General features: G+C 34.2%; 1 protein-coding gene, 1 long non-coding RNA gene and 1 pseudogene across 2 annotated transcripts; 2 read left to right on the top strand and 1 right to left on the bottom strand.

The window, feature by feature from the left end:
* The first annotated feature begins 870 nt into the window (after nucleotides 1–870).
* LOC108224501 (uncharacterized) lies at nucleotides 871–5,143 on the top strand. Its single transcript, XM_017399144.2, has 7 exons — nucleotides 871–1,091; nucleotides 1,853–1,913; nucleotides 1,997–2,091; nucleotides 2,169–2,202; nucleotides 3,166–3,220; nucleotides 3,304–3,346; nucleotides 4,781–5,143. The coding sequence occupies exons 1-7, from the start codon at nucleotides 921–923 to the stop codon at nucleotides 4,850–4,852; spliced, it is 531 nt and encodes a 176-aa protein (XP_017254633.1). The 5' UTR covers nucleotides 871–920; the 3' UTR covers nucleotides 4,853–5,143.
* Nucleotides 5,144–6,465: 1,322 nt separating this feature from the next.
* On the bottom strand, nucleotides 6,466–10,263 carry LOC135147122 (uncharacterized). Its single transcript, XR_010284631.1, has 2 exons — nucleotides 10,049–10,263; nucleotides 6,466–9,036 (listed from the first exon to the last, which is right to left on the bottom strand). It is a non-coding gene; the product is annotated as an uncharacterized LOC135147122 (long non-coding RNA).
* A 1,508-nt stretch (nucleotides 10,264–11,771) lies between these two features.
* LOC108225676 (histone deacetylase 19-like) lies at nucleotides 11,772–18,878 on the top strand (annotated as a pseudogene).
* The last annotated feature ends 50 nt before the right edge of the window (nucleotides 18,879–18,928 follow it).

The raw sequence follows: 18,928 nt of genomic DNA, 5'->3' as shown, positions 1-18,928 counted from the left end.
ACATATTTTAACCCTGAACCAACCCGACCCAACCCGATTGCATAAATATTGGAGACCCATATATATTATGATATTATCTAGTATAGTCCCTAAGATTTTATTTATACATATATTTAGGAAATTGATAAATAAGCTTTAAACTTTACAATTTAAGCTTCATTTCAATTTTTTCTTCTACCCAAAGAGCATAATCACCTATAATATGGATGAAACATGTGTAGAAAATATGGGCAAATGTGGTATAAAATATGGAATTGGAGTTTAAATAGTAAAATGTGGAGCTTATTTATCAATTCTCTATATTTAATAAATAAATGGATCCATGGTTTGCTAGTCCTAATTCTACACCAGGTCCGAACAGAGGGAAAAATATACACTTTTCTGTACTGATAGTTTGTCCTAATAGTAGGTTTTAGGGCGCTGGAAACTAAGATAGAGAAAATCATAATCTCTGCTTTAACGTTGCTAATCAATTCTGTTTAATGATACCTTGACAAATGTTTAATAATTTTAAACTTCTATTTTGAGTTTGAATTTTGACTGGAAGAATAAACCCAATTAACCCGACCCAAACCGACCCAACCCGACCTATAAATAATAGGGTTGGGTTAGACAAATATATTTGAGTGATTGGGTTAATTTTTTCATAAACCGATTATATTGGATTAGGTCGTTTTTTGCCTTGAAACCGCCCAACCCAACCCGTGTTCACCTAATCTCTGTTAGCGAGAAGCCTAGAACTAGAAGGATGAAAAACGAATTACACAGCAAAATTATAAGAAACCAGAGAAAAATTGGATGGCCCAAAGCAATGCAGGCCCACCTCTCTCCATTTCATTAAAGTAGGAGTATTTCTCAACATAAAAAGAGGGAAGCCTGAAATTAAGTAGAAAAACAGTGTACCAAATTATTAATACAAAATGAATTGTGCATTATCAGTATCCAGTTCTCTTGGGGGAATAAAATCAGTTTACACGCCGACAACAAATCCATCGTCGGAATCAATGGCAACGAGCGGTGGTCCGAAATGGGCACAGAAAACGATAACTCTGCCTCCTCTCAAACGTGGGTGTCATCTTGTCACCGCTAAGGTACTAACTAGTATATGTTTTACATCAACTGCTCTTAAGACTTTATAAGTTACTGCGATACATGTATCTCTCTTTGTTTTTAAGCTTCTATGAGCAGTTTAATAGCTCAAAAATACTTATTAAAGGGTGTGTTCAATTGGGATTTTTATGGATTGTATCTGATTTTGATACCAACTTATCATCTGGGTATCACAAAAGTACTGTCTTCTTTCTGGGAGAACTTGTTTGTTTATCTCAAAAAAATCCTATTTTTTCATCCGAGTGTCCCGGGGAATATTATTTTCTTGTTTTTCTGCGTGGAACCTGTTTTTACCAAAATAATTTGGTGGGGGTGATGGAATGGTTATGAGGCCGGATACAGTCCTCAAAAGCAGCTTATCAGCTGACACCCAGTCCTGAGCTCCCAAAAATCGGAAAAAGAAATATTTATGCCAGATACCCGGTGTCACATAATTTTGGCCAAATTTCTGATTAGGGGTTATTGTCATGTTGACTTAAAAATACAGGTCTTTTTGGCAATCCTTTGGTGAGCATCCAATATGTATCTCATCTCATATTAACTATGAATAATGTGCTGACTGTTTATCTCTTAATTGAACCATACAAATGATGAGTTCAGGTCCACAACAGACGATTTTTAGCAACACTAAAGCAAGTGTTATACCTTACGGCACTTAAGTTAATATGTCGTGCAAGAGTCGTCTGGACCTGGACCGATAATTTATTGCATCCAACACAATAACCATTTATATTTTGCTCAGATAAACAAGGAGATTGTACAAGACCTGTCGGGTTTTAAGTGTGGCCTTGCACATCTTTTCTGTAAGTTCAATTTGGTTTCTCACTTAATTGTTTTTGTTCACTTTCCTCATAATCAATTTTATGTTTCTTTATGTATGCAATAGTGCAACACACCAGTGCTTCTCTAACAATAAATGAGAATTATGACTCGGATGTTCGAGAAGACACTGAGACTTTTCTTAACAGTGTTGTCCCAGAGGTTGGTTTATGTCCACAGCTTTTTTATATGTATGTCACTAGTGTCTGTACATAATCTTGTCTATTGTTGTTTTTTAGGGGAGATCTGCTCCATGGAAACATACCCTCGAAGGTTAGTGTGGAATTTTTTCTGATCAATTAAATGACTCTTAAGTGCCTTTAAGTGTTTCATTTAAATTGGGTTAGTATGGGATGACTTCCATGTGGTGATGACTGAAGGTATAGCAACATTTCTCATAAGTTAGGGCCTAGGGACAGTCTTTTTTTTCATATAAATTAGTAACTAACAAGAATAAAATGGTAAAGGGGTTATGCCACAACACAGTGACACTATTCACTACCATGTGGGGAGAGAATGGAAATGGAAAGCAGGCAAGAAACAAAAGTTGCAATTCACTATCATGGGCTACTAACGGTCTAGTGTCCATCTAACAAGGTATTGCAGCAGGCCAGCAGATAATCCCGAGAGTTAAGAATGTGATGCCAAATCCCAAGATTTCAGAACAGTCAACAGTTTAAGTAAAGCTAGACGATTCTTGAGAATGACAGCAGCAGTGCAGTGACAATGGTTAAATAGGTGGTCTGGTCACAACTCTCTTTCCCTGAGATGCAGAGACGCATAGTGTGTTTTCATTAATTTTAGACATGCAGTTTTCCAAAGAAGGAAGTTTTCTTCATGGAGCTAACCAGAAAGAGTATCTGGGAATATTCACCTTCTGCCAAGAATACCTTACACCATCCCCCAATAGTTTCGTCTTTTCTTATGGAATCCCAAATCAATCTGTTATCAATAAGATATGTTCCTATGTTGCTCTCTGAAGAATTTTATTCTCACTACGACAGTTTTAGGAAATCCAAGATCCAGTCATCTCTTTTGATTTCATTATATCTGGAACAACTTTTTTGGACCTTCAATTTGGCAAATCAACATGAATACTAATCTAAATGCTCAACTTTTTTGGCATCAGATGAAGTATAAATTTTGAAACTAGGAAGCATGAGTTGCTTTGAGCTGTAACATCTCTTATTGTTACCTTTGATTTGGTAAAGCTATTAATGTGTTAAAGTTTTACAGGTCCAGATGACATGCCAGCACACATCAAGTCATCTATGTTTGGCAACAACCTAACGTACTGATATATTCTATTACTATTTTTGATCATCTACATCCAATAATTTTTTTGTTACTGATCAACAAAATGTACTTGTCCAGGATTCCAATTACTGATGGAAAGTTTAACATGGGAACTTGGCAGGTATGTAGGAAAATTATTACTTGTTTACAGAAGTGTATGAATTTTTTTGTCTTGATTAATAATTTTTTTAAAGATATCATCGCTTTCTTGTGGGTAGCTAAGGTCTAAGAAATCTTATATATCCTTTTCGCATGTTACCCTATCTGTGGAAATTCTTTCATCTTAATTATGTTCTTCTAATGATTTCCTGCTACCCACGTTCAATATGTTTAAACTTTAATATGCCACCCAGAAAGTCATATCAGAAACTTAAAATTTGAACTTTATACTTTTTCTAATGATTTTGATTTGTCTCAGGTAGCTTGGTTGGATTAAAATAGCAAATAGCTTAAATTCAGGATGCTTGTATTTCAGATCATAGCCTTTTTGACCCATACTGGCTAAAGTCTAAACACTAATATTCTGAAACAAAACCCAAGTTTGACATAATTCTTAGTCGTCAAAAATATTGATTAGACATCTCAAATTTATAATGCTCACTGTATTAATCAGCAAAAAGAAAAAAAATCCACGTTATTAATTTCAGACAAGATTTTTTTTTATGTAAATATGTTTTTCTTACTGCATGTTAGGGTTTTCCAAGTACACATTAATTTGTTATATAGCAACATATAAGAATCAAGCACGGGGTAGTTGGCTAAGCTAAGGGATAAAAGAAATAAAAAATTAAAAGGTCTAATGAGATTTTCTGCATGGACAGCATGGTTCTCTTCTGTACTGAAAAAAGTTGGCCGTGAGATCTTGCTTGATTTCTCCTCAATTGTATATACTCCTTCCGTCCCACTCAAATGTTTACATTTGGGTTGGCTAGGAGGTTAAGAAAATATATAAAGTAGAGTGAAAAAGTAGGTAAAGTCAGAGATAATGGCGAGACTCATTGATATTTTATGTATAAAGTAAATATAGTGGAGAAAGTAGTGGGGTTAGTTGCTTTGTATATTATAAAATTTCACTATATTTGGTAAGTTTTGAAATGTAGTAAAGAATTGAATGAGAGTGACACGAGACATTCAAAACAGGAAAGTGTCAAGAAATGGTTGGGACGGAGGGAGTAATGATTGATTTCACCATTTTTACCAATCTTTGCCATCTTCTGTAAGTGGTCAATTTACAACAAGAAACTTTTTTCTCCGTTTTCGGAGAGACGGGTTCATTTTAATATGTAAAGGCCATTGAGCTCATTTGAGACGGGCATCAGTGCATTTGTGAATAAGTTAACTATGAAGTATTGAAGTGCAGCTGTTTGCCAGTTTTGCTATTTTTAGTGAAATGAATAATCTCTTCCCATAACATGTAGAGTAGTTGCTTGCGAGTTTTGCTATTAATCTGAAATGAATAATCTCTTCCCATAACATGTAGGGCATACGTACAGATGTTTTATATATCAAGGTTTTGATGTTTTGTCAGGAGTTTAACTTCTTTCCTGTTTATCAGGGTATATGGCTGTGCGAGCACCGTGACTATCCCACTGCACGCAAAATTGTGGTCACTCTTAATGGAATTTAAGATGCTGAATAGAAGGAATATAATATGAAATCGTACTTCTCTTTTATGAAGTAGAGTATATATATGTGTGTGTTATTAGACATTCAGATCCGTTACTGTTGTGGTGGCATATGTCGAATGCAAATCTGATATTTTAGCATGATTGCCAAATATAAGGATGTCAGTATATGCAGAGGAGCAGGATAAGCTCCCATATGAGAAGATGTCAGGATGTGTAGAGGAGCTGGATAAACCCCCCACTGTAATGCTGGCTGCCAGATTTCATGTCATTGGGCCCTTGCTTTATTAGAATAGCTATGTGTCACTCAGTTTGAAATAAAATAATTAACAAACACAAAATAAACCATAAAATGCTGGGTAAGAAATTATCAAATTTATAAATGCCTTGTCCAATAAAATATGAGCTCTTTTCTAGCAATTGGATCAATACATATCACCTTTCAGAAACAAAAAAGACAACACATATCTATACTTTAGGAACTAATGGTTATTCACCACTTTTGAACAAAACTTTTAATATAAAAATAGTCATTATACAACACACGAATACATTAATTGATCTGTTGTGTAATAGATAAATCATTATATTAAAGTATATTTGTTTGTTATTACTCATGTGAATTGTATCAATTATAAAAGTTTTCATATGATTCAAAAGTGCATGATGTGGTAAATATGCAAGAGATTTATCTTGTTGACAAAAGATTAAATTTTTTAAAATTTTTAAAATAAACCGAATTTTATATGTTGTGAATATACTTATCAAAAAATTTAATCTTCAAAATTTGATTATTGTTATTTGATTTGTGTCCTAGATAAAATTAATAATATGAATGTTTTACAATTGAGTTGAGGGGGTGTATGTATTTGTGTCCTATGTAAGTATGCTACATAAATAGCAAGGGATGAGAAACGACACTATGACATTTTTAATGAATATAACTAAATAGATGATAATTTTTATGTGGTTTTCAATTGTCCAGCAAAATTTTCTCACAGTTTTTTTGTCTGAGCTCATTTCTTTATGTTAGTACAATTAGTTGTAAATGTGTAATGATTATTATGCAATAGAATGTGGTGGCAAATATGTTTCATATTGTAGAATATAACTTTGTTATGTTTGATCCTCTTTTGGTAGTGAAAAGATGAAGAAGTAATAGGCTCAATTGTTCCGTGTGGTTGAACAAAATGACTAAAAATGCCTCTTGTAACACCTCTAGAGAAATTTGATAACAGTAGTAATGGAAATGAAAGAGGGACGAAAAAAGAACCAAGCAAGTGTTGAGTTTGTTAGTGGTTTGCTGGAAGAAAACACAATATATAGCTAATCAGAGGATAACAAGCAGTATGAAAGAGGTTAGTATTATATGGCAGGCGTAAAGCCCACACATTACTTCATATATGCGTATTTCATATTGTTTGATACGTAATATTCACGTGTAGGGGGAACCTAAGGAAAATGCAGGAAGGACTAATGGGAAAAATACAAATAATGCATTGGGGATTAAGAAACAATATCCAGCAAAGGTAATTTAACGTTATGTTGTTTGAATTATGTGGACATTATTTGACCCACAAAAAACCAAAACACTGCACAACTTTGTTGTTTAAAAACAGTGTGAGGCCATTGCCAGCAAAGAACCCTTAGTTAAATGATAAACCACAGGATAAAAAAGTAAGCAGCTATGACAACTACATTCAGAAGAAGTTCTGGCCATTCATAATGATTAATGCGAGACATTCTAGTCAATCTATCAGAGGAACAAGTTGATTGGGAAAAGCGTACTGGGTTTGGCGGTATCTTAGATATGAGGATAGAGAAATACCCACATAGACTCGGATATAATGTTGTAGTTGCATTTAAAGCGGACGAATGCAGTTTGAGCTTAAAATTGGGAAATATTGAGATAACTGAAGACATTGTTCACATTACCATTGAGCTTCCAAAAAGGATAGAGAAAGTTATGTTGTGCAAGGAGAAAGCCGCATATGATATTTGAGGCCGTCAATTTCCTGGAAAGCGAACATGTATGGTGTCACCTATCATGGTGAGGGATAAGATGCTTCAATCTCGAGAGGCAGATATCACTTTCAAATTAAATTTTTTGGTGATGATGTACAACTTCTTTATAAAAAGCCATCAGTATCGACACTTGATGAGGGATATTGTGTCTTTTTCTGGTGATATTGATGGTTGTGGAAACTACAACTGATGTGGCTTACTAATCGAGAAGCTGAAACATACACATGCTTTCTGGAACGAGGAAAGGAGTAGAGACTTCACCGCCTCACTGCCATTTTTGATTGTAAGTGAACCTACTTCTTAAAGAATTAAAATTAAATTTGTCATGTTCTAAATGCTTATTGTGACATAAACTTGTAGTATTTGTACTTCAGTCGAGTCAACAATGGCAAAACGAGCATAGTTCCTTTGCAGACACCGACATATAAGGGTTGGTCAGACATGTTACTCACGGAGAGGCAGAAATTTGAATGCAAAAACAACTATTTTGGAATACGGCACATAGTCACAATTGATACAACGAGTGTGGTAATTCCAAAATAGTTGTTTTTGCATTCAAATTTCTGCCTCTCCGTCAGTACATGTCTGACCAACCCTTATATGTCGGTGTCTGCAAAGGAACTATGCTCGTTTTGCCATTGTTGACTCGACTGACGTACAAATACTACAAGTTTATGTCACAGTAAGCATTTAGAACATGACAAACTTAATTTTAATTCTTTAAGAAGTAGGTTCACTTACAATCAAAAATGGCAGTGAGCTGGTGAAGTCTATACTCCTTTTCTTGTTCCAAGAAGCATGTGTATGTTTCAGCTTCTCGATTAGTAAGCCACACCATTTGTAGTTTCCACAATTATCAATATCACCGGAAAAAGACACAATATCACTCATCACGTGTCGATTCTGATGGCCTTCTATAAAGAAGTTGTATATCATGACCAAAAAATTTAATTTGAAAGTGATGTCTGCCTCCCGAGATTGAAGCATCTTATCCCTCACCATGATAGGTGACACCATACATGTTCGCTTTTCTAGAAATTGACAGGCCCAAATATCATATGTTGTTTCCCCTTGCACAACATAACTTTCCCAATACCTCTTGGCAGCCCAATGGTACTGTGAACAATGTCTTTAGTTATCTTATTATTTCCTGATTTCAAGCTCAAACATTCGTCCGTTTTAAATGCAACCACCACATTATATCCTAGTCTATGTGGGTATTTATCCATCCTCATATCTAAGATACCTCCAAACCCAGTACGCTTTTTCCAATCAACTTGTTCCTCTGATAGATTGACTAGAATGTCTCGAATTATAGAACTTCTTCTGAATGTAGTTGTCATAGCTGCTTCTTTTCTTGTCCAGTGATTTATCATTAACTAAGGGTTCTTTGTTGCCAATGGCCTCACCTTGTTTTAAAAACAACAAAGTTGTGCAATGTTTTCGTTTTTTGTCAAATGATGTCCACATAATTCTAACAACATAAAGTTTAATTACCTTTGCTGGATATTGTTTCTTAATCCCCAATGCATTCTTTGTATTTTTCCAATTAGTCCTTCCTGCATTTTTTTGTGGTTCCCCCTACACGTGAATATTACGTATCAAACAACATGAAACACGCATATATGAAGTAATGTGTGCCCTTTACGCCTACCAAATAAGACTAACATTTTTCATACTCCTTGTTATCCTCTGATTAGCTACTGTGTTTTCTTCCGGCACACCACTAACAAACTCAACACTTGCTTGTTTCTTTGAGTTTGCGCTTGTCTTCCTACCCGAATTAGTCATCCCTCTTTCATTTCCATTACTGCTGTTACCAAATTTCTCTAGAGGTGTTAAAAAACATCATCATCAATCGCATCTCCAGTATTCACGTTTGACACTGCTTGACGAACATGTTGAATGATTCCTGTTGAATGTCTGGTTATCTAATCCTTACTCTCCAGCTTCCCAGAATTCCCTAAGCCACTACCCATATTTATGTTCGTCGTAAATGTAATTTGGGGTTCTTTTACACCAGAAGCTCTTAGATGCCTTGCTTTTTTACCCACCACAAAATTCATCTCCTCCATATCTAAGTCCACATATACAAGAGGCCTTTTAGTCTTTTTGTTCAACCACGGAGAACAATTGAGCCTATTACTTCTTTGTCTTTTCACTGCAAAAAGAGGATCAAACATAACGAAGTTATATACTACAATCTGAAACATCTGCGCACACCACATTCTATTGTATAATGGTCATTACACATTTACAACTAATTGTACTAGCATAAAGAAATGGAACTCAAACAAAAATATAGTGAGCAAATTCTGTTGGACAATTGAAAACTACATAAAAATTATTATATGTCTAGTTATGTCCATTAAATATGTCAAGTGTCGTTTCTTTGACATAACCAGAATTAAGTGTGTTTGTTTTCCTCGTAATATTATCTACGAAGCTTAGTCTAGTAGATAATTGTTTAGTAATACAAAAAAATTAAAATGTCAGCTGTGGACATAGAAGAACTGATTTAATCATGCTTTGTTGTGCTAAGAAGACAAGAGTCTTTTTCTTGAGATTAATAAACGAGAATTTGAATGGAAAAGAAAGGATGAAATTCAGAGATGTAACAAGAACATCTTAGAGAGAACCCAAGCCAAACAAGTAATGTTCATAAGACACACCACATTATCTTGCAACTAATGAAACGATTACCCACACCAGAACTTCCAATCAAAAAACATAATAATTTGATCTCGAATTACTCTCAAATTATAATTCCCAAATAACAAACGACTACATAAATTGAACGGACGGATCCAAAATCTTTCTTAAACCCTTTTTCAGCCCCTGTTGATAAAATTGTAAAAAGAGGAGTATGATTATTTCATAAAAGTGAGATTGCTTTGCATAACAGCAAGATTGCTTTGCGTTATAAAAAAATTGTCTTGCACACAACAAACAACCATCACACAACAAATATCAACATGCAACCGATTAAAGAAACATATATTTCCTAAACATTTATTCAAACACCAAAGTCGCTCAAGAATGGAGTTGGGCTCTTCCAAACCTCATTGGCTAGACAATTTGATAAAACACAGTACACATATAATAGAACTTCGAATCCCCCTAAAAATCACAATTAAACTCATTTTCGTTACAAAAAAGTTAGATTTCTGTACCTTCACTCATGCTTGCAGTTGTTCTATGTCACAGAAAAAAAAAATCAATTGAAGCAGGAGGAAACTATATCTGTTGTCGAGCTTCGCTATTGTCGTGCATAAACTCTGAAAATCGGCGAGAATCGTGAATGATGTGGGGGTGAGATTATCTCACACCGGTTAATTTGAAAAGAGTAACAGGTGAAGTTACGAGTGCTTTTCTCGTATATGATATATTCCCACAGTTTATGTTTTGTTTTTAAAGTTTTTAATTAGTTTATGGAACTTTAATCCTAACCTTTTTTTTGTTTAATCCTAACCTTTTGATTAGACTATTATTCAATGGTAGAGACTTAAGTCTCCAATTACTCTAAATATAATTGTCCCAAGGAGCCCAACTCTAAATTTTATATATTAGTATTGGTATTACATCAAGATTTTTATAATATAAAATTTATTTTATTCTACAAATATTAATTTTCAATCATTAATATACTTTTTATAGACAGTCACAAAATAATTGCATTCTACAAATATTAATATTAAATCATTAATATAATTTTTATAGGCCGCCGCAACGCGCGGCTTCTCAACTAGCTTATTAATATAATTCTAATAAATATATTCAAAAAGTTTGACAACTATATTCGAAAAGATGAAAAAAAATTAATCAAATCATAAAAAATTCATACAGTTGTTCTATCACACATTAACGTTCACTGTTAATCAGGGCAGGCGGCGAGCAAAAGCAGCGATCTTCACTTGGTATATCAGAAATTCATGTAAAGTTGCGGAAGCCACTCCAAACAAATCCTAATTCTTAGAGCTTGCGTTGGCTATAATCATTGGCTAGATGGGACATATAAAATTTGCTGAACTTGTAAGACATTTTGCTTCAAACGGTATTGGTTATATTGATTTAAAAATAGTATGTTATTAATATTTTAGATTGTTAAAATAGAATATATCAGTTCAATATGGTAATAAATTATGCACAATCTTCCTACAGATTTCTTAAAGACGAGTTTTTCGAGCTGTTGGCTAATTTTATAAATTATGCACAATCTTCCTATAGATTTCTTAAAGACGAGTTTTTTGAGCTGTTGGCTAATTTTTTTTATTTTAAGTATACCAACTCATCTTTTAGCTAACTCATCTTTTAGCTAAAGGCTTTCAATAGTCGGAGATGCTGTTACCTGATTTGAAGTTGTCTCGCACTGCCTATATATACATTGCTCCCTGCGACTAGATTGTTCTCATACGCAAAATCACACACCTGTATATAATTTTGTTTAAGGTATACACAAAACAGAACAGGCCGCCATGAGTAGTTTTGAACACACCATCGAATTTTCATGGACAAAGAGTTTTGAGCGTACAAGAACTTGTGTCGTACAAAGTGTTGATATTCTAGCCGAGGTAGCTCCGGGAGATTTTCAAGTAATCGTTAATGAATCTGATGAAGTAATCGCAGAGGCAGGTGGGGAAAACCCGATAGAGCCTCTTGAGTTCTCCTTTGATGATGTTCGTACGGGGAGGGTTTACGATTTGTATGAACAAGTTGTGAATTCATGTAATGTTCTGCACCCTATCACGAAACAATTTTTGGTAGACAATGTAGTTGACTGCGGGATGAAATTGGCTTCTTTAGGCCCTGAGAATGATGTTGATTGTGGCTATGAGATTGATGCTTTGGTAAGGGTTTTGTGTTTTCTGAGTAGCGGATGAGGAGGAACTGGCACCGATGAGGGAGTTTGATGGTATGGATGATGATGATGATTATATTGAGGATGTTGATGATGAGTATGATGATATGGATGATGATGGTATCGAGGATATTGAGGAGGATGAGGCGATTTCGTGTTTTAGAGGTGTAGAGGAAGGGAGATATGATGGAGGAGAGGGAAAAGAAGTGATCACGTGTTCTGTGTGTTAGAAGATCTGAGCTCAGGGATGGAGTTTAAGAAGTTGCCGTGCTCCCATGTTTTTCACAGCAATTGCATTGATCATTGGTTGAAAAGGAATCAAAGTTGTCCCAATGCAGAACTAAACTCGAGGTACTAGGACTGGGTTCTGTTTGTGGGACTTATGTTTGGTATACGACTTCAAGTGGAAGCGCGGATAGGTACTCTTCGTTTATCCAGTTTCTTGTTTCATGATTAGTTGAGAGAGATAGGTATTGTCATTCTTTGATTGTTGGCGATTAGGACAAGATCAGGTGCAAGAACCGCCTGTATGAACTCATGTTTCTTGATTGATTTATGAAAACTCTTGAAATTTTTGTATGATAGATGAGTGCAAGTTTAAATTGTGAATAGCTACTTACTCAATGAACTTATTATCCTTTGAATCGAAAACTCAGAAACTTGGTATCTGTTTCGACGTTTTAGCACTATTATGCAGACGCACTTTCTCCTAATGTCAAGATTGAATGTCATAGGAATGCCATCCTGAATATTGGATTCCAAGAAAATTCAATATTTTTGCTTATTAGGAGTCTCACATATTTAGAATTTGAGATTCTGAAATAAAAAATATAAAAGAAAACAAGTGTCTTGAGTTTGCTGTGCTTGCTCTGCCCTGCATATTTGGTGCTTTTAATCTATAGAAAACAATATGGCTGGATTCGAATTCCAGAATATTTAAACTTAGGAAAAATTTTCTCAACTAGAAACAGTTCTTTTCGCGCCTCTTCCTGTGCTCTAGACATGACTATGTAGGCTGCGCGTCCACACACGGTCTTTACTGAATGAAAAGTTTTGGTTCAGGAGGAATCAAAATGTTAACGATTGAAGTTTGAAAGGTATATGAATGAAATTTTATTTTTGTATAAATGTATCATATATAGTGGATTACTAGTTTTAATAAAGTATATATAATTTTAATATTATGCGGATTTTTGATAATATATCATATAATTGATGTAAAGTATTAGGATGAATTTATCGAAAACTTCTCGGGGATTACCTTACGACGAGTCAAAATCTCGTCAATTATGTAATTGATGGAATTACAAACGATACAAAATACACTAAGTAATCTCATAAAATATAGTATTGTAGGAAATCCAAAAAATTTATCGGCATTTGAGTACCGTCAAAATTCAATGATGTATCAAGTTGGTCACTGAACTCAAAACGGTATCAAGATAGTAACTAAAGTCACCATAAATATCAAATAAGTATCTTGAAATATGAGTTCAAGCAATAAAAATATTATTTATAAAGTTTTACACATTAGTTTTAAATGTTATCACAACCAACTATAAGGTTATGACTTCTAGTATTTAAAATAGTATATTTATATTTTATCAAGTTTATTTATTATTTATATTTTATTATATAGTTATTTTCACATAGTTATTTTATCTAGTTAGGTTGTCTGAAATACTCCCAGGCCTTGGTCCTTAAACTAATTCCATTAGGGTTCCCGATTTTACATTAGTATTGTAGTCCTACATTCATATTAAAAAAAAAAGATTATTGTATTAAATTGTTAAATTGAGATTTTATGTAATGGCTTGCAATACTAATGCTGATGATTTTATTTAATTGTTAAATACTAATGCTGATGATTTTTGTAGGTTTCATGCTGATGATTATGTTTCTTTTTTGAGGGGCATCACCCCTGAATCACAGCAAGATCAGATGAGGCAACTTAAGAGATTTAATGTTGGTGAAGACTGCCCTGTTTTTGATGGTCTCTATTCTTTTTGTCAGACTTATACTGGAGGATCAGTAGGTGGTGCAGTCGAATTAAATCACGGATCTTGTGATATTGCTATAAACTGGGCTGGTGGACTTCATCATGCTAAGAAATGTGAGACCTCTGGTTTCTGTTACGTGAATGACATAGTGCTGGCAATTTTGGAACTCTTGAAAGTGCATGAGGTTTGTTAAAGTTTTACATACAATGCGCGTTCATCCACTTTTACCAGTTCTCTTTGTTCTTTGTTGGACAATTTTGGGAGTTACTCTGCTAGTTTAAGTAATAAGCGCGTGATAGCTTGTCAAATGTAACCCCTTAAAAGAGTTCATCATATCCTCACCTACTTGGCGAGTTTAGTGTATTCCACATGAGTTTTTTTATGATAATAAAAACTCGGAATGATGTCCACCTCCTTCATTTTAATGAATCGGTTACCAAATATGCTGCATTTATGGTAATACCCTATCAGTGTTCCCATTCCCCTTGGTAGATCGATATGCTTAATGTTCTGCATAACTTGAATTGCTCACGAGTTTTATGACATAATGAAAAAATGAACTTATTATGGATCATTAGTCATTAACTTAAATTGTTCACTCCTGCAATTCTGTAAACCTTAACTTAAGTTTGCTATAGTTTAATGAAATTGTTGACCGTTAAACACACTTAATTTGCAGCGAGTCTTGTATGTGGACATTGATATTCATCACGGTGATGGTGTTGAGGAGTTATTTTACACTACTGACAGGGTCATGACTGTCTCATTTCATAAATTTGGAGATTATTTTCCTGGTACGGGGGACGTCCGAGATATTGGACATGGTACTGGGAAATATTACTCTCTTAATGTTCCATTAGATGATGGAATTGATGATGAAAGCTACCAGTCCTTATTTAAACCTATCATGGGTAAAGTGATGGAAGTATACAGGCCTGGTGCTGTGATATTACAGTGTGGTGCGGATTCGTTATCTGGAGACAGGTTAGGCTGTTTTAATCTATCGATCAAAGGTCATGCAGAGTGTGTTAGATACATGAGATCCTTTAATGTCCCGCTACTTCTACTGGGTGGAGGTGGATACACAATTAGTAATGTTGCTCGCTGCTGGTGTTATGAGGTCATATATTCTTCACAGCTAACATGTCTATTGTCATACTTAATTATCTGCTAGAAGGTTGCATTTAGTAAATGATATTATTTGGGTTGTCTATTGTCATACTTAATTATCTGCTAGAAGGTTGCATTTAGTAAATGATATTATTTGGGTTAAGCTGTTCCAAGGTACTGGATGGATGAAATACAGATACGTTTCGGTTTGTGGTGGATATCAATTTTTAATCTCTACAAAATCTAGCGTATATTTAGTTCCAAATTGTTAGAACTATTTTATTAGATCTTTTGAAATTAAGTCTAAGCAATCTTCTATGATATTTTTCCAAGTTTTGATTAACTTGCAAGTTTTTACCAAGAGTAAAGATTTGGAAAATCTTCCTGGCAATTCGTGAATCTATGTGCATTGAGTTGGTTTAAGATATTAACTAACACAAGATAAAGCAATTCCCACAGTGCTAATTTTGTGCCAGTGAATTATTTGCAGTTTCCGAACTCTCATGCAAATACTGTGCAAATGTGTAACTACCTTGCAGCCAGCTAAATTTATCCTTCATAATAGTTATTGTATTCAAATATTATCAGACTGGAGTGGCTCTTGGAACAGAGATAGAGGATAAGATGCCGCAACATGAGTACTATGAGTACTTTGGTCCAGATTACACACTCCATGTTGCTCCGAGCAACATGGAAAATAAGAACTCACGCACTATATTGGATGATATAAGAGCTAAACTGTTGAATGATCTCTCGAAACTTCAGCATGCACCAAGTGTTCCTTTCCAGGAGCGACCACCTGATACTGCACTTCCGGAGGTTGTTTCTGCATCTTTTTGTTTCTGCTGTGCATTTTTTCTTCGTCCTCAAGAATTCTATATCCAAATATGAATCAGTTATAGGTTAATCATATCTGTAAAATGGCACAAGTATTTTTTCTTTCTTTAAGGATCAAGGAGGGCTCTTTTGGTTGACAACCTCTAGAGTTTGATTCTCCCCTAACATCCCCTACATTCAAAAATATGAATTTCAGAAAATACATCTTTTCACCAATTATTATTTTTTTTGTTTTTTAAACATCTTTTTTTTTTGGTTGAGAATTATTATTTTTTGTTTTTTAAACATCTTTTTTTTTGGTTGAGTTTTAGGCAGACGAAGATCAGTACAATGATAATGAAAGGAGGGATGCAGAGAGAGACTGACATGGATGTCGATGAGCGGCGGTACATGTCTAGTACTATTTATTTTTTCCCCTATCCTTTTGGTGGAGAGGTTTGATCCTAAGAGGCAACATATATTCTTGTACAGGATACCTTTGTATGGAAGAGTGAAAAGGGAACTCCTTAAACCTGAGCTTAAAGATGTGGTATGTAATTTTGCACTCACCATTTCTATTTTCTACAACACATTAAGCACTCTGAATTGGTCAGATGTAGAACGTTAATCTGTGTAGTTTAACTCAAAGTGGAGCTAAGTATAACTGTAAAAACATGATACAGTTATGTGCTATTGTTTGCACACAAGGAAATTAAAAAAGTTCTTCGGCTGGTAAGTAGTCTCACATCATTTGGAACAAAGAAAATTGTAGTGTCTGTATATGTTTTCTTATAAAGTATATCCTTTGATTGAAGAAGAAGGATAAAGTTGCTGGCATTGTTTACCTTAGATACCCTGATTTGGGGATGGGCAAAATCCATTATCCTCATTTAAATATGCTTAACATGAGAAAATAAGTGAACGAAAATTTTATCGATATTTGAGTAAACTTATCTTCATTAATTTATAAATTAATATAACTTACCTGTGCGAAAGTTGTATACATTGTTTCCAGATCTCTACATTGTTCAACCAATTATTCTTACAAAAATTTGGCTAGGGATATTATGCTTGGTCTTAATTTTGAGGAAGGATCATTCATACAAAAAAATTACTATACACTTGCTCCTAATTTATTTCCATTGGGAAGGAGGTCAATATTTTGGGGGGGGGGGCCTTGGGGCTTTCTATGTCATAGAGGGTGTTTGCCTGGGCTTAAAGCCCGGGGCTTTAAGTCATCTCTGGTTTTAAGCTGAAAATGTTTGTTTGTGTAATAAGTCTAAAGTCAGAAATAAGCTAGAAACTGACTTAAAGTCAGAAGTTAGTTTGAGTTACTTTTTTCAGTGACTAAATTTTTTTGAACTTTTTTTTTGATAAAAATTACTCCTAAGTCATAAGTTACTTGTAAATCACTTTTATTTTTATTATTATATTTTTAATAATTCATAAGTCATTAATAAGTCAAAATTACCCAAGCAGACATTTTAAGCTCTCAGCTGCTTATCAGATAAGTCACATTAAATCATAAATCACGTTAAGTCATAAGCTCAGCCAAACGGGCTGATAATCACATAAGAGAGTTGAAGTTTAGTTATTTACTCCTAAATTCTTTAATGGAGCTGAGAGGACATATTGCTGAATATTAACAATAGAGAGTGATGAAAGAAACTCATAGATTTAGAAAGCAAAGCTTGTAGAAGAAGAAAACTACAATCGTATTGATTGTTATGACTATGTACAAGCACCGAAACTACAATCTGATTACCTATTTCTTTCCCTTCTAGTATTTAACAGTAATCATCTTCCTTACATGAAAACATGAAAATCCACAAGTAGCGCAGGTTTTTTATATCGTTTACATGGACTGTGAAGATATAAATGAAGCTAAATATGTGGGTTTTATATTGAAAGTCTTGTGTCACCTACTCACCCTGCTATTTCCTGGTAAAGTTGGTCCAATGGATTGTATAATGTCTGTAAACTTATGTACCATGTGTTAAGAGTTAAGACCAAATACAAAATAAGGTTAGTCATTATGTTAATAGTGCTTAGTAAATAAGGTTTAGTTATTTTACTTATTTATAAAGTGTATTAAGAAAAAGAGGCTTGTGAGGAATTTACGATTATTCCAACTTATTAGATTTTAGCGCGCCCCATGGGTTTATATGGAACAATGCAGATAATATATATCTGGATTTTTCGCTTCTTTTTGTGAAGGCCATTTTTGGTCTGTCATTTGAATGGGTTCAAAAGATATCTATTTCAAAAGACATATACTGCAAGTTATTCCGGTTATGTATCTAATAAATGGTGGGTTCAGCTCATTTATAATTTCCCTCTTCAGTTTTGTCAAGCTCCAAAAAGATACCTAATTTCTTATCATTTCAGTTACTACTTAAGACAGATCGCATAATTTTATTGTTGGGACAATGTTATCTGTTATTAATTGTATATGTTGCATCTTTTTTTTTCCAGGACAATGTTAGGGGAGGGGTAGACATGGATGCAACATGCACAGAAGCTGCAGTGACAAAGGTCACAGTCTATCACTCTGAAAATGATGTCGTGTATCAAGCAAAATGCGAATTCTAAACATATCGGTTATGCAATTTTCCAGGTGAAAAAATGAAATTTAGCATCGATGGATGAACCTAATGGGTCAGAACAAGGCAATGTGAAAAAACCATCTGAGGGGCATGCAAATATAATCTTATAGAGCAGATAGATTGCATATATGGCCTTCCTGATCATAAAGTATGGGAAGTATTGTTGGGTATTAATCTAGTATGAATTGGATTTTGATTTGAGTTAGATTTCAAAATTGGATTCTAATTGGAATTAGGTATTTCATAATTAGATTCTGACTTAGCTAAGTTTAAGATGACTATATTTGATAGGTGTGCTCAAAATATAGATTTAGGTACGGTTGAGAGCGGATGCATGCTTGAGTGTTGTTAGGCTTGAGTATCATAATTTGCTTGATTGTATTATTGATAACGGTTTTGATTGATCATACAAATTGGACGTGAATTTTCTGCGTTGTATATATGTTTATGCGTTCTTTCCATTAGAAGTTGAATCTTTTTATTTTTTAGGGCTAATATATGTCTAATTTTATTGTTGCTTGTTTATTATGCCAGTCAGCCAGTGTTTTAAATCAGGTTATTTTTCTAATTTATGCAACTAAAATTCTAAAATGGGCAAGTGGTAACAGAAAAGAGACATCATGCAAATTACAAACTCTCTGTCCAAGTAAAAAAACAAGAAGC

The sequence above is a fragment of the Daucus carota genome, chromosome 6 (assembly GCF_001625215.2).
Source record: "Daucus carota subsp. sativus chromosome 6, DH1 v3.0, whole genome shotgun sequence".
NCBI classification, from domain to species: Eukaryota; Viridiplantae; Streptophyta; class Magnoliopsida; order Apiales; family Apiaceae; genus Daucus; species Daucus carota.
This window is presented reverse-complemented; position numbering and strand designations above follow the sequence as displayed.

Bases quoted from the DNA above. Each gene is read 5' to 3' on its own strand.
- LOC108224501 (XM_017399144.2), top strand. From the start codon at position 921: ATGAATTGTGCATTATCAGTATCCAGTTCTCTTGGGGGAATAAAATCA. The intron at 2,203-3,165 runs GTTAGTGTGGAA...AAAGTTTTACAG, and splicing joins ATGGAAACATACCCTCGAAG to GTCCAGATGACATGCCAGCA. The intron at 3,347-4,780 runs GTATGTAGGAAA...CCTGTTTATCAG, and splicing joins TTAACATGGGAACTTGGCAG to GGTATATGGCTGTGCGAGCA.